General features: G+C 42.8%; 11 protein-coding genes across 11 annotated transcripts; 6 read left to right on the top strand and 5 right to left on the bottom strand.

The window, feature by feature from the left end:
- Window positions 1–2005: 2005 nt before the first annotated feature.
- EAE98_009040 (uncharacterized protein) lies at window positions 2006–2747 on the top strand (the record flags this gene model as incomplete). Its single annotated transcript, XM_038956661.1, has 1 exon — window positions 2006–2221. One exon carries the CDS (start codon window positions 2006–2008, stop codon window positions 2219–2221), a length of 216 nt encoding a protein of 71 aa, XP_038807031.1.
- Window positions 2437–2736, top strand: EAE98_009041 (uncharacterized protein; the record flags this gene model as incomplete). Its single annotated transcript, XM_038956662.1, has 1 exon — window positions 2437–2736. The coding sequence occupies one exon, from the start codon at window positions 2437–2439 to the stop codon at window positions 2734–2736; it is 300 nt and encodes a 99-aa protein (XP_038807032.1).
- A 1477-nt stretch (window positions 2748–4224) lies between the features above and the next one.
- On the top strand, window positions 4225–5084 carry EAE98_009042 (uncharacterized protein; the record flags this gene model as incomplete). Its single annotated transcript, XM_038956663.1, has 3 exons — window positions 4225–4451; window positions 4502–4686; window positions 4825–5084. 3 exons carry the CDS (start codon window positions 4225–4227, stop codon window positions 5082–5084), a joined length of 672 nt encoding a protein of 223 aa, XP_038807033.1.
- A 519-nt stretch (window positions 5085–5603) lies between these two features.
- Window positions 5604–5922, bottom strand: EAE98_009043 (uncharacterized protein; the record flags this gene model as incomplete). Its single annotated transcript, XM_038956664.1, has 2 exons — window positions 5604–5810; window positions 5872–5922. 2 exons carry the CDS (start codon window positions 5920–5922, stop codon window positions 5604–5606), a joined length of 258 nt encoding a protein of 85 aa, XP_038807034.1.
- A 58-nt stretch (window positions 5923–5980) lies between these two features.
- EAE98_009044 (uncharacterized protein) lies at window positions 5981–7964 on the bottom strand (the record flags this gene model as incomplete). The annotated part of the gene is made up of 6 exons (XM_038956665.1): window positions 5981–6060; window positions 6113–6301; window positions 6346–6717; window positions 6772–7371; window positions 7427–7616; window positions 7950–7964. 6 exons carry the CDS (start codon window positions 7962–7964, stop codon window positions 5981–5983), a joined length of 1446 nt encoding a protein of 481 aa, XP_038807035.1.
- Window positions 7965–8418: 454 nt separating this feature from the next.
- Window positions 8419–10191, top strand: EAE98_009045 (uncharacterized protein; the record flags this gene model as incomplete). The annotated part of the gene is made up of 4 exons (XM_038956666.1): window positions 8419–8494; window positions 8545–9020; window positions 9090–9296; window positions 9361–10191. The coding sequence occupies 4 exons, from the start codon at window positions 8419–8421 to the stop codon at window positions 10189–10191; spliced, it is 1590 nt and encodes a 529-aa protein (XP_038807036.1).
- A 1450-nt stretch (window positions 10192–11641) lies between these two features.
- On the bottom strand, window positions 11642–13513 carry EAE98_009046 (uncharacterized protein; the record flags this gene model as incomplete). The annotated part of the gene is made up of 3 exons (XM_038956667.1): window positions 11642–12919; window positions 12976–13126; window positions 13191–13513. The coding sequence occupies 3 exons, from the start codon at window positions 13511–13513 to the stop codon at window positions 11642–11644; spliced, it is 1752 nt and encodes a 583-aa protein (XP_038807037.1).
- Window positions 13514–13925: 412 nt separating this feature from the next.
- Window positions 13926–14390, top strand: EAE98_009047 (uncharacterized protein; the record flags this gene model as incomplete). Its single annotated transcript, XM_038956668.1, has 2 exons — window positions 13926–13958; window positions 14058–14390. The coding sequence occupies 2 exons, from the start codon at window positions 13926–13928 to the stop codon at window positions 14388–14390; spliced, it is 366 nt and encodes a 121-aa protein (XP_038807038.1).
- Window positions 14391–14830: 440 nt separating this feature from the next.
- EAE98_009048 (uncharacterized protein) lies at window positions 14831–16102 on the bottom strand (the record flags this gene model as incomplete). Its single annotated transcript, XM_038956669.1, has 2 exons — window positions 14831–15582; window positions 15640–16102. 2 exons carry the CDS (start codon window positions 16100–16102, stop codon window positions 14831–14833), a joined length of 1215 nt encoding a protein of 404 aa, XP_038807039.1.
- A 1506-nt stretch (window positions 16103–17608) lies between these two features.
- Window positions 17609–18226, top strand: EAE98_009049 (uncharacterized protein; the record flags this gene model as incomplete). Its single annotated transcript, XM_038956670.1, has 4 exons — window positions 17609–17724; window positions 17835–17943; window positions 18015–18068; window positions 18131–18226. The coding sequence occupies 4 exons, from the start codon at window positions 17609–17611 to the stop codon at window positions 18224–18226; spliced, it is 375 nt and encodes a 124-aa protein (XP_038807040.1).
- A 1473-nt stretch (window positions 18227–19699) lies between these two features.
- On the bottom strand, window positions 19700–21199 carry EAE98_009050 (uncharacterized protein; the record flags this gene model as incomplete). The annotated part of the gene is made up of 6 exons (XM_038956671.1): window positions 19700–19851; window positions 19903–20037; window positions 20088–20168; window positions 20220–20267; window positions 20319–20947; window positions 21027–21199. 6 exons carry the CDS (start codon window positions 21197–21199, stop codon window positions 19700–19702), a joined length of 1218 nt encoding a protein of 405 aa, XP_038807041.1.
- Window positions 21200–21416: the final 217 nt, after the last annotated feature.

A 21416-nucleotide genomic window follows, 5' to 3' on the forward strand; every position in this document is an offset into this window, starting at 1 on the left:
GGGGGGGGGGTTATACTTGGTAATGGGTGATGGGAAGATGGGAAGATGGGAGGTGGGGAGATAGGAGTTGGTTCTTGAGAGGTGAAGGAGTATGTATGTATGTATATAGATAGGATTAAGACTTGTATAACTTGTATCTAGCTTATCACGCGAAAGCTGGTGCAAGCAGCACATATGAAATAAGCAGCTGGCATCCTTCCGGGCTTCGATCATAGAGTGTGATGTCTTATATATTCAATAACTACTGATATTGATCGATACCCCTCAAGCAATTCACTCTATAGAGAACACTACTCACCGCTCGTGGTTTCTGCGATTACAAACTTTGATCTAGTTATAACTAGGTACCTAGGTATTATACAGCGATGCGAGAAGTCATTCCAGTACTGCACTGGTTAGAGGACTATTGACGATGATGAGTATTTATACCCTCACTCTTAGCTTAGCTTCATGAACAAACAGACGTTCCTCTGTAATGTTACATAATCCACGCACTTCAAGGTTCGGATAGTTGGTCAAGATATCCGCGGTGTGAAAATTGATGTCTTCTAGTACCTAGTGATGTATCTTTTCTTCCTCTCTGACAGGAAATTGAGATAGTGGGTTTATCAAGTATTGGGATATGCTATCTGGAAGGGTGAGGATGTTCTACGAGATGATACTAGTACTTTGAACTGATTTATTAGTTGAGATTAGGATTCTCAATTATTTCTTCTTGGTCAGGAGTGAGGATATTTGTAGTTTTAACTTTTAATCAAGAAGTGTGATTTGGAGGCTTGTATACGTAGATCCGAAGAGATGTTTTGAATGTGGTAAGTATAGTTTCTATTCACTATCTCTAACTCTACACTATACACGAATTTCAAGATATGAAAGAACAAATAGTCTTAGTCCCATATATATTCGAGGTCTTAAAAGTAACAACAAATCCTTCCAATCAACACATCGAGATCTAAACCCCAATCCATCTCATTATTATTTTCTCTCCTCGCTTATGCAATTGCAAAACTCCATAATAACTTTTTCTGTGACTTGTTTTTAGTAAAGTCCAGTAACTATATCACCACGTATCCGTGCCGTTAGGTGAACTTCATCTAGATCAAGTTTTATAAATACCATTACAGCTGCGGGTTTTAGAGTGTCGTCTACTTCTGTGGCGCCTTTGAGTAGATTTCCTGTGGAGAGGTTAGTTTTTTATTGGGGAGATACTGGTACATTTGTACATGTGTCTGCTTTGAAAGGGGGGATGATAGTTAGCTGCTGGTGTGCGAAGACTTTCTGAGGTGGGAGGGTTGGGTAATGGGTTTGTATTGATTCCGGTTGTGGCTCTGTGTCTGTTGTTTGATTTGTCGGTGGAGGAGGGTGGTGTATAGGCGGTTTGGTTGAATGTTGTTCTGTCGGGCGATTTTGTGCTGGTTTTGTGTTAGTATCGTGTGCTGGGAGAAGAGGGGTTGAATTTACTTGATGGTAGATAGATTGGGGTAGGGGATGAGGTTCGATGGAAACTAGTTGTAGGAAATAATTCGAAAATCCAGACACCAATTTGCCGAGTTTTAGATGGTCTTGAAGAGAATTGATGTCGGCGCTGCTGACTAGAGGATTAGCAAGTCAACTTTATAGATTATCCCTCACTATCCACATTCGCGGGACCGATGTTGGCAGATCCAGATTCGAAATTATCAAGGCACTGAAAGTATCAAATCAGCGAAACTCGCGCCTTGATGTAATGCATTTAAACCACCGTAAAGTTTTTTTTCTCTACGAATACTGGGAAATCCTATGCTTGCCACTCCAAATATAATGATGGACGGTACTAAGACGAAAAAGTACAGATTAATGCTTCAGAACTACTTCAATTAATCAAAAGTTCTCATTTCGAGAATGTTGATTTAAAATTCAAATTCACCAACCCTATATAGCAAGTTTCTTCTTCAAGCTCTCTTTTTCAGTCGTTGTCTTAATCTAGTTCAAACCCCCAAACCAGTTGTAACAGGCAGCGGTAAGCATGACCTCACTATTCATTGCACTGGTGACAGCACCAGCACTACTCTCCACGAATGAGGCAATTAGACAAGGCCAACCCAAAGATCGCAGGGAAGAACATCGTGCACGGAGATGCAATTTGATTACAAGTTGTGTTGAAGCATCACCGCTTAGCCTTGAGGTTGATCATAGGCAGATTATTCTCAGAGATTCCAAAGTTAGTGATAGAATGTACTGATTTCAAAGTCACCTCTTCTACGACAAAATCAATTCATTTATCTCTCTTATCCTAAAACCAAAGAACATGGCCACTAAAAGCTGATACTAAAAACAGCTATATATCAATAAGAGCATGAATGATCCCACACTACATCTATTCGCAGGATATTATCTTCCATATCCTGATCCAACTACGAAGGCTTTGTCTCTACTATCACAGACGTTGCTCTAATTATGAATTGGACATACGTTAAAAGAGAAACTTACGAAGTCAAGTATGGAGTGCGTTTGGATGCTCAGCCTAACATTACAGGCCCATTCGACTGCACCAGACAAGACAGAAGATTGACTCTCGAGGGATGGGAGGGATTTTGTGCTGTCGAAAAAGAAGCAAACGGCGAAAAAACTGGCATTTGGACTCTTTACTATGGTCGGGACGATGGTCGCTTGGTTAAGAAGTTGGGAAGAATAGAAAAGCAGTGGAAATTGAGCCAAGTAGGCATGAGAAGCGAGTACGAAGAGGCAAGCCACTAGGCGAAATGAGATAACTCCACCATGATATAATGTTGCACTGCATCATAACAGTCGTGCAGTTTCACAATATAATCTGTGATATGGAAATCTTGTGGCATAAAGTAGAATCACATGATATGATTCAGAATGCCATGTCATATCGTGCGGAGTATGATGTGTTAGTGAAAATATCTCAATAAAGAGGTTCGGTTGCGTTCTTCGTATCAAAATGAGGCGCGTCCTTGATTTCCAGCTTGTGTCGAAGTTCAATCATGCAGAAATACCATGGCATGCAGCGTTGAATGAAAAACGCAATCAGTTGAGTCTTAGGAAGCGATGACATAGTCCAACAATATATTGAAAAGGAAACCCGATATACAGCCGATGTTATAGATCCAGATCATCACGTAAGAGTAGCATGTATGTAAAATGTCAGTTAACTCAGAAGCTTCAAAGTTAATTCAGATCGGTTCGGGATAAATGTATAAAAATGTTCACTGGCTCGAGACTGCGCGAATATGACAAGATGGTCCGAGCTCCGAATATATCACGTGAATTGCAACACAAAATTGTTTTGTTGCACGTCTGAAAATTTGAACGGTATTTCTCAACGACACGAGCGAAACAGGTCGTCAATCTGGCGCCAAAATTTAAAATTTACATCGACTGGGAATAAGAACACTTTTTGAAATTTATTTCCGGTCCATGTCGGATTTATTCCAAACTCAAAAATTCAATTTTTACTGCGAGTGATTGGCTCACCAATGGCTTCCACCTTACGTAATCATTTGGTCGAACATCACATCAGTGTGAATGAAACCTTCAATGAAATTTTTGAAGTACCTCTCAATACAGCGAAGTCATGGCATATTATTTCACTCGCAGTTTTTACCCATATAGGCGTCGACTTGCCTAGATCGATATGATAACCTTTTACTACTATATCATCAAACATAATTGAAACTCGATGGCCGATAGATTTCAACACATTTGAAACATGAAGAAGTGATGAATCTTATTCTTCCGTGTTTGATATCGCTGACGCCTCCCGTCAAGTATCTGCGACAGCATCGATCCAGTCTGAATTATTCATTGGGCGAAGAGAAAGAATGTTCCTTGACACCATTCACCTTACTAGTTGCAAGGGCGGTGGTGTTACGGTTACGAAGTTGAGCCAAGCTTCATAGACAAAACTGAATGGATACCTGGTCTACGTACCGGGAATCTTTTTGATATTGTATACCAAATCAAACAGTTATTATTTCGAATTCAAAGTTAATCGCGTATATCCATATATCCATGAGCTTTAGTTCACCATGTATATACTACATCCCCTATGCTTAAATACAAGCTGATGTCATTATGAATATTTGAACTACAGTGTTTCAATGTATAAGTTTTGGGTGATTTGACGTACCACTTTGTTCGACAACATGGAGCTCAGTATTATCATACTTAGATTTTCCTTCGGCATCTCGCTTTCTATATTTTGCACCTTCACTCTCTGAAATGTTTTCGCGGGATTCTGTTGGATCATCATCAGATTCATCTTGTAGTTCATGGAGTTCTTACGCCTCAAGCTCTGGTTCATTTCCAAGTATCGTCAGCACGATATCTTCTATTTTCTCCTGTCGTTCCACGCCACTACCCGAATTTCCCACCAGTTCCCTCCAGAGTCCACAGGATAAAGCAATTAAAAATGTATCGAATGTAACATATTTCGATTCAAAGTCAATGTGAGAAAAATCGCGTAGTAACAACACTTTCACAGAGTCAGTCTTTGCAGTAACGAACTTTTGTATCATCAAATACCAACACGAAAAAAACTTCTCACAGTCAGACCTACAGCTCAGAACGGGCCATCCACTTTAGCACGACTTCAGGATATGCAAAATGTGGTTTGTGTTGCTTTTGGAATCTTTGATCGATATTATATAGCATGGGAGGATACCCAAGGAGAACAACATCAAGGTACGCTTCAAACCATTACATGGTTGTTGTCGATAACTGGAATCTGACAGTCATCAGAGAGCGACAAGCTGCCCCAACTTCTTTACGATTGGCTGCATCCCGAAAGTGGCCAAACACGACATCTACCTTTATAACAAGTCTCATTTGGTACCAACAATGAGTTCTTTGCTTCTGATAAGGATGATAAGATTTCAAGTCGTGACTCTGCGCCTTCAACTATCGATCATGTATCTAGATCGTCACTAATTAAGCCAATTGTGCAAATAAATTCTCAACTCATACCCAACCACAATAAAATCGAAGAAGAAACCGCGGAGATACCACGAACTTTAAGATTAAAGAGAAGGAGTGCTATGTTTACCTTGGACTACCAACGCATGACCCTACACAAAACATAATCTGGCGCAGAGAAACTTTAGAAGAATTAACATCTCAACCATCTACAGCGGAAATACCACTGGCGGCATACACCATGAATAACATTATTGAGTCACGCCGGATAGAGCCAGAGCCTGTGAATCATCGGGCTTGAGTCGAAGACGAAGCGGAAAGGTTGACCTATCACGGATTCGTACCTCTTGGTCGGAACAACCCGTTCAGGTATCGGATGTCTTGGATCGCGAAGTGTACAATTCCGAGAGGAACTATGTTGATACCTGCATACAGACGGATCTCTGTGGACACCACATAGACGAAATTTTAAGTACCGGAATTGCACCGCCAATTCTACCTCAAGAGCCGCAATATCAATCAGTTCAGACAATGCCATTTGGCTTAATGCAAGATTATTTCTCATGGCAATAAAGTCTTGGAGATGCGTTATATTATGGATAATCTGTGGAATATGAACATTCGAAGGAATATACTGGAGCAATTGCGTTATCCACCATTTACGCTTTCCACATAGTATCTTCCATTCACCGCATACTAGTGGCTATAGCCCTCAAAGCCTTAAGCAAAATTTCATCGCTATATTTCATGGTAGTTGAACGTCCCTCGCCAGATAAGCCAAATGCTCTATCATACACAGGGCATACTGTTCCACTTTCTGGAAGTGCACCTGTTTGAAAATATTGCCTCACAATCCTAGCGCTGCAGATCGAAGGCGTCGAGAGGAATAAATGCTACGTTTTTCAGCTTTCCGCAAACGAGACGAGATCAGTTTAAGAAAAGTAAGTTACTTACACCTTCTGAATCTTGCTGTAGAAGTCTCGATCCATTGAATCTTTTACTCATATTTTGACCACTGCTGATAATTAGCAAGACTTAGGTGGCATAAAAATGAATACAGTCCTTATTTCGCAAGAGATGTGACAGGATCCAGGGTATTCGAGACAAATAGAATTGGCTCCGAGGTTGATCTTTCGATGGGGCCTGAGGAGGGTTGTTAGGGTTCAATGCTCTATACCACGAGTAACAAACATACCTGGAAATGTAAGTTTTGGTCTGAGCTTCCAAAAAGCACACAACATCCGGTTTTTTGCCCACCGATCGCCCAAATAAATACTCTCCTCCCTTACTCGCTGCCAATATTCCAGGAAATCGGTGGCAGTCATATTAGTTTGGTCCGGCCCATCAGAGCACGAGATGGCTCCAACAACCTCCTCAGCATAGTCTATAGGGGCGAGAAGCAATATGAGGAGTATGGATCACTCGAACGACATCGTGGCTGAAGATCCTGCCATGCATATTCCATCGACTTGGAATTTGCAAGAAGTGTTTCATTCATTTGGGAAACATCATACAAGATCCTTACCAGTCTCTCAAATTCTTCGAATGGTGAGCATAAGGCTAATCGGACTGCACCTTCCACACCGCTACTCGTGATAATCTCGGGCCCACGTACGTCAGAAACAGATACTGGAATGGGAGAATCCGTGACGGAAGCGATGATGTCGTCTAAAAGATCGTGAATGTGTTCTGAGCCTCTACTGGAGTATAGAGCGCAGCGTTCGGGACCTGCTTCAAAACAGTACTCAGAAAATTTATTTATGATGGTGTCAGCATCTTCGAGGTTCCCATCCCAGGTGCCTTTTTGGTTAGCAGAGTTGGACAGAAATTTAGACACAAGGAGGAAGAACTTACCGGCGTAATGGCGATCAGCGTCAGCCACGCCATCAAGAACCATACGACCAACAAAGCCTGGATACATAGCTGCAAATTTCGTGCCTAGCAGAGTTCCATACGAGAAACCCCAGTACTGAATTTTATCCACAAATTCAATCTTCGATGATTTAGTGTATTCTCGACCTCGGATTAGGGATTCGTCTCTCGATCTAGATAAGGCTTTCACTATCGCTTTCATGTCCATTGCAACAACAGGTGTATTCATATATGCTCCTAATGCATCCTCCCCATTCTCATCAACACCCATCCGTGTATAGAAAGCATCAGCAAGGGCGTGTTTTCTCGCCCACATAAGTTTAAAGGCTACACTGGAGCTCCCCAACATTCCTTCCACGTCCGAAGCGACATTCCAGTTCATTCGTTGAGCAGCATCGGGAAAGCATATAAAAGCAGGAGTCGTAAAACCAGTTCCTCGCGGATCAAACGAGACAATATCAAAATACTTATTAGCTGCTTTGGTGTTACTGGTATCATTCGGGTTTGAGGGAGAGTCTACGATGGTTTGTAGATGACGTGCTTGATTCCTGGCAAGATTGACACCCGAGCCTCCTGGACCACCTTGAAGTCGATTAGTATCTGCTCTAGCTTCATCGAGAGAACATCAACAGCTTACCTGGATTGATAATGATAGAACCACCATGTCGTGGATCACCCGCGTTTACTTTTGATGGGAGTTTGATCAATGCTATTGCCACACGCCTCAAATCGATCGATTGATTATTCCAATCGAGTGGTACTTCGAGACGAGCACATTCAAATGATCTATAGCAAGAATGAAAGCTCAGTTTTGGTGATGGTGTAATCTATAAAAGGATTCATATTAGCAAGTAAACTTCAATAAGGATTGTGGAAACTTGCTGTTTCCCAATCGAAATTCTCTGGATCGTGAACAATAATTCTTTTCTGACTGGGCATAAATTTCATAGAGCTCTAGCAAAGTAGGCACCCCAGAAATTCTTCGAAACAACAGCAAATACTAAAATAAGCACGACCAGGAGAAGGTAGCGAATATAATGACCACGCTTGCCAAGACATGAGTTCCTCTCCAGAGGGGTTATATGTCTTGGCTGTGCGGAAGCGATGAGATCTTCTTGAGCACAATGCTTTGGCCATCTCGCCGCTGCCATCTTACTTACTTTTCTGTTCTCCATCTTCTTTCTATATATTGGAATTCTGAAGTACTCTGATACTCTGTTGCGAGTCCCGATACTCATCAATGTTTGTGACATAGGTATTGCGCCCTTAGTCAATCAAGGAAACCATCGATACAGGAAAATAAGCAGATAACGCTCAAAGGTCACACTCTGCAAGGGATCCCAGCATAATCTACCTTTAAGCTGACATCCATCTATGTCATACCTACTAGGTAGTACTCATATGTGGTGTGGCTCGAGAGACTAGGGGTTGTGTGGCTTAGATCCAGGGGGAATGCTGTCAGCCACCGAGTATCATCTCCCATTCCCGCATTGTTTACTTATTCTGTACGTTCGGCTTTTTGATATAGCAAACATCACGCTACGCCTAGTTTTATCACACGAGTTGATTGTTGAGTTTCATTGTTGAGTTCTTATATCATATCGGTAGACAGTTCTTGCTTAGTCCCCAATGCCCAAGGTAGCGAAAGGAAGGAGACAGCGAGCATACCGACCGAAGACCAAGACGGGTTGCCTGACTTGTCGAAGTAAGTTTCAGAAAACTAAAAGGGATAACAAAAACTAAATAACTCTCCAGTACGAAGAATAAAGTGTGACGAGGCAAAACCCGCATGTCTTAAATGTACATCAACTCGTCGGATATGTCCAGGCTATCACGTCCCAACCTTGGACACGTCGCCTTCGGGTGATATGAGTCTCATCACAGCAAACTCTTCATTTGATATCCTTAGTTCCCCACAATCAAAGCGATCGTTTGCATTCTTTGTGCAACGGACTTGCTCTCAATTAGCCGGATTTTTCGGTTCCGATTTCTGGGAAAGACTTGTGCTTCAAACTGCGCATCATGAGTCGGCTGTACGCCATGCCGTTGTAGCTTTAGGTGCTATCCATGAATTATCAGAGCGAAAGACGCAAATTTCTGATATTGATAAGGTTTTTGCTTTAGAGCAATACAATTTTGCGATTAGAGATCTTTTAGCTCCGCTGTCTCGGAATGAAAAGCGAGGTGTTGATGTTTGTCTTATCGCTTGCATTATTTTCGCTAACTTTGAGGTACTTCTCGTTTCTGTAACTAGTGTGCTGTTACCATTCATGTGCTTGCTTACATGCTGATTCTCATAGAGTATGGCAGGACAACGTGCTTCAGCAGGAGCACATATAAAAAGTGGCGCGAAGCTGCTGCGTGAAACCGAATGGGACCAACAGAATGGAATGGTTTATCATCAAACACTTGGTTCGAAAAGTCCTGTCGATTTATATGCTTCTCCAGGGGCTCTAGCTAGGACATATTCCGGATTAGATAGAGAATGTACAACCATAAAAGGTTTTGTACGTCCCTCATTCTCCTTTCCCCGTGTACCCGTCTATACTTTGATTAATATTATTGCTACAGTTAGCCGAACGTTACGAGCCTTTATTCTATGGAAATCCACTCTCCGGAATAATAAACGACAACGTTCCTATATTCTTTCGTAATGTCGAAGAAGCCAAAAACTGTTTCGAATACGGTTGTTACCTATTCCAACGCAGTGTCGCGCGTGCTTCCGAACCTCCAACCGATCCAGTATACTCCCCCATCGATTTCGAAGCCCGTATTCGTCAGATCATTGACAATTTTGAGGCTCTACATTCAAAATATTCGCATGAGCTCCAAGCATTTATAGAAGCGAGAGGCTCGTCTTTCACCCCCAAAGAAGACATCGCCGTTGCAGTACTACAACTTCACTCATTGGACAATCATATATCATGCTATATCCAATATTTGCCACCAACACATCGCTTACACTGGAGTGAATTCATGCCTCAAATCCAGAGAATGATGATGTTGGGTCAGAAAATCATCTCTTATATCTTATCTGACAGTAGCTGTGGAGAATCAACCATTTCTTTTAATTTGGACATGGGCGTTATTATCCCCCTTTATAACTTAGTTCGCCAGTGCAAAGAACCTATCATTCGTCGACAGATTATTAGTCTTCTCCGCTCGGTCAAACGTCAGGAGGGACTTTGGAACAGCATCCTAGTCGCGAATGCTTTGGATGGAATTGTGGAAATTGAGGAAAGCACGTGGAGCGAAGTGAACCCTTATTCTGAACACGCAAGACCGTTGACTGTTGATCCAATCCTTGATTTAGATTCCAGAGGAGGTCGCTTGGTATATACTCGACAAGGACAAGAAATCAATACTCAAAATAAGATAGTCGAGGAGATGTTCACTTGGTGACGTTGCGCTATTGGGATGGAGAAGTTAAGCTTGGGCTGAGACATAGGAAATACTCCAGATGAACATGATACAATGATGTATACCTACAGATAGAACTCAATCCCTCGTCCGCATTTGAGGATCTCATCACTAGTGAGATTACCTCTAAACAGCATTACAGCCCAAGCTTGCTGCTCTACTTGTAAAAACCATGCGTATAAGCATGAACCAAGCGATGGATTAAAATGGGGTTTGCTGCCTTGCTCTTTGCAAGATGTTAAGCACATTCTCTCATACCCAAGTATCTAAACAATCTCACAACTCGTACGATAAAGATCCCACCATTTCCGCAGCTATCCACTATTCCATACCCAAAATACTGACAGGTCGTCTTTTTCATGCAAGTTATTTAGTTCATACACCATTAATTTTCTTACGGTATTGAATCTCAATCAGATATCCATCTCATTCTCATTCTCATTCTCATTCATCTCCTCCGTAGCTCACATTACCCTTATAATCACAATATTCCACACCAGTCAGCAAACAAATGCTTCTCATCTACACCTGGGCAGTTACCAAGCTCAAAGAAAGCAATTTTGCAAAATCAAATACACAACACAATGTAACACCCAAACTCCACCGGAAAAAACCTCTCTCCCTCTCTTCAATTTTCTACACCTCATTTCCCAACCCCATCCATCCATCTCCCCATCTATCTCTCCATCCATCTCCCCATCCATCTCCCCATCCATCTCCCCATCCATCTCCCCATCCATCTCCCCATCCATCTCCCCATCCATCTCCCCATCCATCTCAGCCACCCCATCAATCTTCTCCCAACAAACCTCCCGCATATGCATCCATCTCCACACCCCAAAGAATCTTCTCACCTTCACCTACACCTATAACTCTTATTAAACCATCCACGATACTATACATTAGAACCTGAACCATCACTCCCGCCACAAAACTCTCTAGTGTACCTAGGTACCTACGTACTACACCATCTTTTCTGCGCGAGACGTAGTGTTCATTTCCCCTCTTAGTTATACATCCCCATCGCAACTACCGAGTACCAACTAATCTTCAGACCCCTCTCGACTACCAATCCTAACTCTTCATTGCGCGTTCATCTCTCTCGTACTTTCACACTTACAATTTACAACTTACAACTCACAATAAACATAACAAAACATAACATAACATAATAGAAATCGTATTTCATACACACTATCTATCTTTCTGCTTTCTTTCAGCTCTTCCAAATCTATCTATTTATCTATCTATCTATAAGAATTTTCATGCGCGCTAAAAAGAAGAAAGAGCCCAACCAACCCCACCCAATACAACTATCCGAAGGAAGAAACCATCTTTCCCTCCGCTAACTACCTACTTTATGCACACAAGATACGCTCAATATAACCGCTCCACTGCTTATGAACATTATTTCTCAATCCCCGCCCGATCTTCACGCTGTACCCATGATTCTCTTAACTCTCAGCCAAACCTCGAAAGCTTCCAATTTCAACCCCACCCTCACATATCCCAACCACGCCACCAACAATCGAAATCCATTCGCCGGCCACAAAAGGCTACCCCTCGCCTTGATCTGTTCCAGCTGTTCCTCAAACACCGTTCTTGTACAATATCTCGCTAGAATCAAGAAAGTCCTCACAGGTCCCTGTCGCGTATGTAAATTCTCATCCAAACTCCTCGTCAAGTCATTCGTTTTCAATATCAACAAAATAATTCGCGGAACCTGTCCTAACATTTGTACAAGTTGTTGAAGCATTCCTTCACCCAATGCATCATTAATATTCTTCTTCTCTTCTTCCGATCGCTCGAGCGCGACATCTTTCGTTAGGATGGTGTAATCGCGACCTGTAATAGCCGAGGCGAATAGGGGGAATTGTTCATCGGTTACGCCAGCCACTTCTTTAGCGTATTTGCGCATACGGGGTTCATTAGCGTCAATTACTGCTAGCCAGAGTTTTGCATAAGAGCGACGGAGTTCGAGAGGTATATCACGGTACAGACCATGGTCGTAAAGAATGACGTCGAAATTGGCGCCACGGCGATTGTCGTTTTTGCGAATAGCGAGATTACCCCCGTGAGGATCACAATGTAGAGGAGCATTGTTGCCAAAGATCATTTCGTTGAAGATACGAGCGAGGGCAGCGGATACTTCGTCGCGATCGATACCGTTAGAATCAAGAAATTCGAGATCATCCAATCGGTGTCCTGCAACATTCTCCATAACTAATATGCGTTTCTTTGCCCATAAAACATCAGGTATAATCAATGGTAGTTCCGGTATCCGTGAGAAGTAATCTTTTGTCCGCAAAGCATTCTTTCCCTCTTCAGTAAAGTCCAGTTCGATTGGCAATGAAATCTCCATTTCCGAGGATAACCATTCTAGATCATACTCTGGGAAGAATCTCTTCAACGTCGCGAATGTGAAGCTAGTTAATGCCAGATCAAGAGCCGCCCATTCCGCCAAGTTTGGATGTTGAACCTTCACCGCAACCTTTTGTCCCGTTTCCTTGACAGTAGCTAGATGTACCTGAGCTAAAGATGCTGCCCCTATCGGTAGAGGTGCAAATTCTGAAAAGTAATCTGAAAGTTGTTCGCCGGTATCCATCATAAACATATTCTCTACCGACTCCAACGATGAAACAGGACATTTATCCTGCAAGGGTATAAATGTGGTCGTCCATTCTAACGGTAGAAGATAATTCATAGCACTCTGCGAAAACCAATTAGCCGATGCATCATGCATCTAGGTGTAACTAAATTCCATACCAAATGTTGCCCGAGTTTTATAAATATACTCCCATTCTTCTCCAAGACTCTCAATGTCCGGTCCGCACATCTCTGGTGACAATCTTTCAATCTTCTATCCTGTTCTGCCTGATCTTCAATCTTCTCATTGTGGTTCAATGTAACTCGATAACTGTCGCACCTCGAATTAGCCACTTGTCCCAAACGATCCGACACAATGCTAGAAAATCACTCACTCATTGATACAAACAAACAGCGTACTGACCACTCTCCCTGTCCTCTCCACCGCTTCATACGCATGCCTTATATCATCCGTGAAAGCAAGTCCAGTTGCCGCTACGCCCCCCGCGGCAGAAGCCATAATAACTTTATTTCCCCTTCCATTCTGCTGATATGCATTTCCATGTCCATACCCATAACCACTTCCTCCTCTCTTCCCCGTCGAATAAGTCGCATTCTGCACCCAAGATTTCCTAGTCCCTCTCTGTACACATCTCCCACAAGTCCACGGTCTCGCCCTCGCCCACGCCGATGCCGATGCGAAATTAAGTCCCTTCATCTCATTCAACCTTGCGTCTCGTACACGTAGAACAAATTCCCATGCGAAACCCACACAAAACTCTCCTTGAGAAATTATCAAACACGATCCATCAATTCATAGAATTCCATTACAAGCAAAAGATTCATAAATAGGTGCTCAATGCAAAAGTGTTGAGGACTTATCTATCTGTATGGAAAAAAAAGTGGTAAAGTCCCTTGTTTAATGATCCCTGTCGATCGAACCCCGAAGATCGCATGACGTCCTCTATTTATTACTATTTATTTCCCATGTTCAAAAAAACCGTGCGATTATTTGAGTTCATCCACGTACTAGGTATATCTAATACAACTACGATATCGTACAAGCAAACAAGAAGAGAAATGTGAAGTTATTCAAATTCTTCTAATCAATTTACAAGAAGCATTTCACCATGGCTCCTCGCAAATTCAATTTAAATGGCAAGGTATCAATCATATTATCCCAATTCCCATTATCCACCCATTCATTCCCCTCCATCCCTCCCAGCTCCTTCCCAGCTCCCACTAACAACCCCTCCTTCTAGACCTTGACTGCTCCTCTAGCAGCCGCCACCATGGCACTACTCCTATTCACATACACCCGCACATCCATCCGGGCAGCCAAGCAGAATGCTCAAAAACATCGCGAAGCAGACGGTGGACAGATCGATTGGGCCAATGAAAGTTTAAGGCGTCATGGACAATTAGATGCGCCTGTGGAGCAAACGACCGTGAAACAATTACTGGGAACGGCAAAAGATAATTTGGAGGAGCTGAGGAGGAAAGGAAATGCGCCCGAGAGGCATGACGTGGAGAGGAAGCTGAGAGAGCGAGCGGCGAAGGGAAGAGAAGGTGGTTTTGCTGGGAAAGCAGAGTAATGTTGAATGAAAATAACAATGGAGACGGGAACGGTGTTTGGGTTTATTGAAGTGCACAGCTACTTCAACAGTTTGTATTTCGAGGTTACACGTAGGAGTTGGGGAGATCTTTACAAAACTGCACATCTAGGTCAAGGTGGAATATCAAACAATCATTTGCCATGATGGCTAATACCATCTATAAGTACAATTCCCCTGTTCACAAAAAGGTATCATTCAGATATGAACGTCTGTAATATCTTCCATAAACACAAAGGCCGCATCATGCTAACTCAATACCTAATGACTGAGTACATGATCGAACGCCCGCAAACTTCAAATGCTTTAAAATGCAAAAATGTTTCTTGGTTTCTTCATTACCTCGAACCTTGGAGGTGTGTGCCATATTTTTTTGAAGTTTATACATCTTGCCGAGAAGGATGGTCGAATATGTGAAACATTTACCAATCTTCTCCCGATTTTCGTAATCCTTCTGCCTTGGCATGATTTAAATGTTTCATAACATACTCATAGGTGAGCATGGTAGTTGTGGCCGCAGGTACCGCTCTCATCATATTCGTGCCCATACCTGCATAAAATGCCCTCCATCCTTCTTCGCGTAATATCGTTTTAAATGTCATTACAATTCCCCTATATTTCGGGACCGCTTGTTTGATTTGAGCAAGGGGGTTGGAAGCCCCGTGTTGATGGGAGTGTCCTTCTAGACCTCCCCTAAATGCGCCATATTCTGTTGAAGCAGCTGGCATGGATCTTTGTTGGGTTTGAAGTCTTGTCCGAATGACTTCGTGAGGATAGGTGGTAGAGCTTGCTATGACCTTACTGAGCACACTTGCAGATAACACTCCAAATAGATGAGCACTTTCATCACCTTCTGCTGACTCTCCCATCCCCTTGCCTGTGAACTTCTTCTTGAGATATTCATAAGCTGGAAACTGGACAGCCACGTGTGTCAAACCAAGTAGTGCAGGAGTCAGACCAGAATAAAAGGATAGGATTCCTTCAGTCCTGTACATCACTTTTGCTGCATCTAAAGTTGACCGATAATGCCAAGGTGGTCTGGCTCCGTTATTCTTTGCCTTGCGGCTAACTTGTGACATCAGACGTGTCTTTATAACCCAGATAGGATTGGTAACCATTGTCGATGAAGCTCCAGCAATTATTGAGGACCAAAAATTGACCACTACTGTATTATCTGTAGAGATTTATTTAGCTTCCATCGTCATACTTAAGATTTACTCATAATTCATACCGGTGTGAGGTGCAAAGAACTGTTTTGATCTACCATAGACCGTAAACCAAACTGCCCATGTAGGTAAATAACCAAGGATAATTGGACCAAGGCCTCGATACAATCCTTTCAACCCCTCTTCCCGCCATATCACCCTTCCAGTTCCAAGTAAACCATTATATACCGCTTGTCCCGCGGGTAGTGACCCTAGTCCTTGTGCGGCTCTGAAACCCCCTTGTGCTTGTAGTTTCGTCTTAATAACATCTAGTGGACAAGTGACAACTCCAGAAGTAAAACCACCGACCGCCCCCGCAAATGCATTGAATTCCCATTCCGCCCTTGTTCTAGCTACTCTCTCCAATCTAGTAATAGGTGAATCTCCTCCTCCAAACGTTAAACTCGATGTGAATTGTTGGGTGGTAGGTTGAGAGGACGCAAAATCCTCGGATCCCGATGATGATGGCGTGCTGCGTTCATGTGACATTGTAATTGTTGTTGGCGCAAATATCTAATAGCTTCTGCTACTTCAGCCAGAGGCAGGCAGAAGTGAATCTCGCCGAGAGGAAAGCCGCCGATGGGTTTGGAAGGCCTTCACTTGTTGTCGCCGTTCTTTTCTTGCAATCTCGTGTCCCGGTGTGCGGGGAAAGATCCCACGCAGCACGCCAGTGACACAACAGCTAACGGTTATCGCAGGCCATTGACAATCGCCTGAATGTTTGTAGAAGTTTCGTGGATTGTGCGAGCGTTGAAAAGTTGGAAAGGTGGGCTTTTGGGGGTTCTTTGAGGAAAGTGGGTTGAGGATTTTGTGGTTGAGGGAAACACCGGACTTCAAGACCGGCTCAAAATTCTCGGAAAGCTTATAAAATAGATTATTCAATCAATCGCTTGAGAAAAAGGGTCGAACCGCCAAGCCAAAGTAAGAAGCAGGTACAATTCCAAACGGAGGATGAAATCTTATGGATGAGCTTGTGATTGAATCTGATTTGATGATATTTATGATTATAAGGATGTCTTTTCGATGTTCTAGATATCAAAAGAAGAAAGAAGGTTGTGTGAGAAAGGTAGGCAAGTAGGTAGGTACACAAGAAATAGAACTACGAGTAGAATATCATAATTCTAATTCAACAAAGTGGGGGAAATCAACCCGTTTGGTTCGAGACAGGGAAAGCTTGATTTTGAAAGGCCTAGGTAGGTGGTGAGCGATGGATGGATGGATGGATGGATGATAGGAATGATATGATATACCGGTATGATAAGTTACCTACCTCCTACCAGTAGCATGATATGTATGAACAGTTGGAACTTGAGTATAATTGGTTTACTAGGTGTCGCTACACCTGGTATCTAGATGTTTTGTCTGCACCTACTCATATCCTATCCTACCATTAAGCGGTATTCAATGGCACAGCAGCATCTCTACTAGCATCTTATATTAACTATCATGTTAACCATCATCTAATAAGCTCCAGTGGTGATTGATGCATTGATACAACGTTCTAATTCTACTCGAGTAGCTAATCAATGTGGAAAGCCTCAATTAGACGAGTAGTTCTCCCAGTATTGGTATTGTGATCATCATGAACATTCTACTCCATATATACCATGTCATGATCTATTAAACAGCATATCTTCACACCCGAATTGAGGAAAGAAACCATTACATACACCTCTCAATCAAACCTCCATCTCAAACAAAGAAAATCGTCTCATCCCACATCCACATCCACATCCACATCCATCTCCACCTCTACTCGCCTTTCTCTCCATACAAAACTCATCTCATTGTGAACATTAATCCTGCCGATATCTTCCCCCACCCATTTTATTCCGTTCCGTCCCTCATTCCTCCCAACCAATCACGGACCCCTCAAACAACGCTGACTCGCTTACCTAATACACTCATAACTTTTGAACTTCACTCGCAATATACACCACCCAAATCGACGAATTCCCCTCTCTCCCCAATACCACCCCTCCAAATCCACCCATCATGTCTGCACCATCGTTAGCAAGCTGGATTTCCAAGAAGCCCGGGCTCTTGAAGATGATGAAGCCTTTGGCCTCATGGTACACCAATGCTGCTGGATACCGTCAGTTGGGATTAAGGTATGCGATATTTTTGATTGCACCTCAAATATGCAATACAGGAACATAAATGCATGGGAATTGGGATATGCAAAGCAGAGAAGAGAAACTAACATGTCACGAAACTACAGAGCCGATGATTTACTCCCCGAGGAATCCGAAGAGGTTCTTCTTGCGCTCAAGCGTTTACCGCAAAAGGAAGCTTATGATCGTGTTTTCCGTCTGCGAAGAGCTGTTCAGGTACGCACGCCATTGCTTGCTCAAGTCAATTGAGTAAACAAAAATTAGACGCACGACTGACAATCCTACAGTGTTCCGTCCAACATCAACTTTTGCCCAAGGATCAACACACCAAGCCCGAAGACGTGAGTCTCATTCATTTCTTCCAGCAGATTTCCACGCTCGTTCTAACCCATAAATTTCACAGGATTACGCATACCTCTCCCCCATCATTGCCGAGATCGAAGCCGAGGCCAAGGAACGTGCTGATTTGGAATCATTGACTATTACCAAGAAGAACTAGAGAGGAGAAAAGCAGGGGATGCAGACGAGGCGACGCTGGATATGTATATTTGGGAAGGCGGGAAAGTCAAGTGAAGTGAAGGAATGAGATGAGGCGAGAATTTTAGAGGATGGGGAATGAAAAGCACCGAGATGAGATGTGATGCTCTGTACTTTATAACGATGATCATCAATTCGAAAAACAAAAAGTCACTCTACTCTACATGATGGTTGTGTGAAGAAGGAAGATGAGATATCGTGCAACTTGACAACTTCGCTGTCTAGATAGATATCTGGCTGAGTTGGGGTCTGGAGCCAGTCGTGGCGAAACAATAAGAAGAAAAGATATCTCGACATTGTGACCAGCAAAGGGAAAGAAATGTCCAGAAACCCAAGCCGAGTCTAAATCTAGAGAACTCCTGATATGAATATCTACGAATCATGACATTAAACCAAAGTAAATCTCAAGCAAGCAAGCAAGCAAGCATCAGACATATCCTCGCCCCCTCTTCAATTACCCAATCATCCCATCCACTCCTCCAAAACTTTCGACTTTGCTCTGTCCTCCTCTCTCTTTCTCTTTCATCTCCATCTTCATCTCCATAACCCAATCTAGCCAAATCTCAAAGATCAAGGGTCTCCAGCTTCCTGATCTGATCTGATCTGATCTGTGAGACCAAACCCCATCAAGCCATCTCCCACCACCAGCAATCCAATCACATAACAGTATCACAAATAAGCATCACAAGAAGAAACGCACATCCAAATAACACAAGCCTCCTCTCATTCGCAAACCAGTGTATTTACCCAGTAAGCTATTCTATCTATTCCACTCTCTAGTCTCCTCTCCTCTCCTCTCCTCTCCTCTCCTTTCCTTCCTTTCCTTCCTTTCCCAAACCCTTTGATATCCTCTCAGGATCACCCAACTAACTATTCGCACCCACATCCATACACCCACCCACCAACCCACCCACCCATCCGTCCATCCATTATTCATAGATACCTCAATATCCATACCCATAGAAACATTTACAAATCTCACAACCTCTACTCCCTCTTAACCACATTCGCACTCTCGTTCGCATTCTCATTAAATCCCACCTTCCTATTCATCATCCTCCATTTTTCATCCAGTGCACCACAGAAGAAATAAGACCATTCATAAACAAATCGCAATTGGGACATTTCTATTACAGTGGTATGCTGTCCTTGCAACCATGCTTGCTAACAAGCCCAAGCCCTTATCTTCATTCGTAAAAAAAATGATCAAACTCCCGGAAGCCCTAGAATGAAAAATGAAAAAAGTTCGGTACAAGAAATCTCGAAGTTAAAAAACCCCCTTCGAAAATAGGTTGGGGGGGATCATTTTTCCCCTCCTTTTTGAATGTTGATTCCTTTTCCGAATCCAATCATACAAAATCTTCTCTTTCTGACTAAAAAAACTCCGTGTATGCATCAAGACGTGTCCGAACGAATTTCTTAATACAGTGGCATCTCAAATGTTGTTACCGGGCTTCTCCTCCGTGTCCATGTGCCAGACGACATAGTTGGGCAATCCAATAACTTCATACCCTGCTCTCTTGGCCATTTTTGCGAACCCTTCAGTCTCGGCTTGATTTTCGAATGCGTAGGCGGGGAAGTTAATTCCTATACATTGGTCAATAATTTGCCCTCTTCAAAATTACCTGGCACAATTACCTGATCTGTGAACATCTGCCTTGACAATAATGTTGACTCCACCAATACCATCAAGCTTAACTTCCTCATCCTTGTTTTCTCGCCAGTTACCCATCAAAGCCATGTAAGTGCGACCAGTATCGAATTCTTTATAACCTGAGTATTGTTAATATAGTGACACACAAAAATTCGAAATTAATACATACCTTCGACAATAACTGTGTCTTTGTCAAGTTTTGAGGCAAGCTTAAGTGCTTTATCCGACTCGATCCATGAGTTGTAATCAACTAGAGACAATTAGCATCCATCGCAGACTTCCGAGTGTGGTCTAGACTTACATCGACCCTCAATATCAACCCCATCACGGTATCGATGAAACCAGACATCTGCAAAAGTCAGTAGATGTAACGAATCCTACAAAAGAGAAATATTCATACTTGGAACAATGATATCTCTATCGTGAGCAATGAAATCCTCAATGATCTTCTCGGGACTATCAACGATGTCTGCATCTCTCCAGTAGACCCATGAATGTTCTGGTTTCAATGCCGCAGATAAGAGATAGTTTCTGGCACGAGCCATGATCTTTCTTCGGGGTGCCTGAGCTGCATATGCATGACGTTCCTCAACGGTCTGGCCCGAAACCGCACCAAAGTCCTTTTGAACAATCAAAGCACTGTTGAATGCCTCAGTTTCCTTTCCGTCCTGAATTCTGTCGAGTTCTGCAGCAAGGACAGCGAGAGTGTCATCAGATGAATCGCCAACCAAGAAAGCAAGATCAATCAAATCGTGTGGGTATGACAAGAGTGAGAGTAAATCAAAGTATTTTGGCAAATATGACGCGGCATCTCGGAGAGGGGTCAAGATCAAAATTCGTTCCTTGTTCGCAATTGCTTTTGTAGTAGATCGGATAGGGTTGAGGTCGACACTTTTAATCGTGGTAGAATTGACCACAACTGGCTCATGATGATTAAAGATAACTGGTGTTTGTAAATGCGCGTTCCAGTCGGCCTGTTCATTCAATGTCATCTGCATCGGTGGTTTCGAAGGTCCCCAACAATAATATCTTTAAACACAGTACCAAATCAGCGTTGTTCGTCTCCTCTGGTATTCACTGATAAGCCATAAGTGATGTGCTTGCTTACCTTTGCATCTCTTGTGCTGAAGTACTAATTCCTCTCCATAATAATACAACGACGCCAGCTAACGCTACACATAGTAAAAATCGCGTCCTTGTAAGAAATACCCATATCGCTCTCGCAGGCGGTAATTGTGCTTTTGTAGCCTTCCAATTCATGCCACCCTTTGGACCCAACATGGCGAAACCCCTGTGGCTTCAAAACCACCAGTAACAAAAGTAGATTATATCAATTCGAGATCGCAGACGTAGAAGTAAAAGCGCCCCGAAATTGTGTTGCAAACGATGGTGAAATTGCAAGCTCTTTGACACTAAAATCAGGGAGATTTGGTAGATCTGAAGAAGTTGAGGAGGTCGCGAGTGGCAGGGAGATCCGTTCAGAGTGGCCTCGAGGTTC

The sequence above is a fragment of the Botrytis deweyae genome (assembly GCF_014898535.1).
Source record: "Botrytis deweyae strain B1 chromosome Unknown BDEW_025, whole genome shotgun sequence".
Classification (NCBI taxonomy): Eukaryota; Fungi; Ascomycota; class Leotiomycetes; order Helotiales; family Sclerotiniaceae; genus Botrytis; species Botrytis deweyae.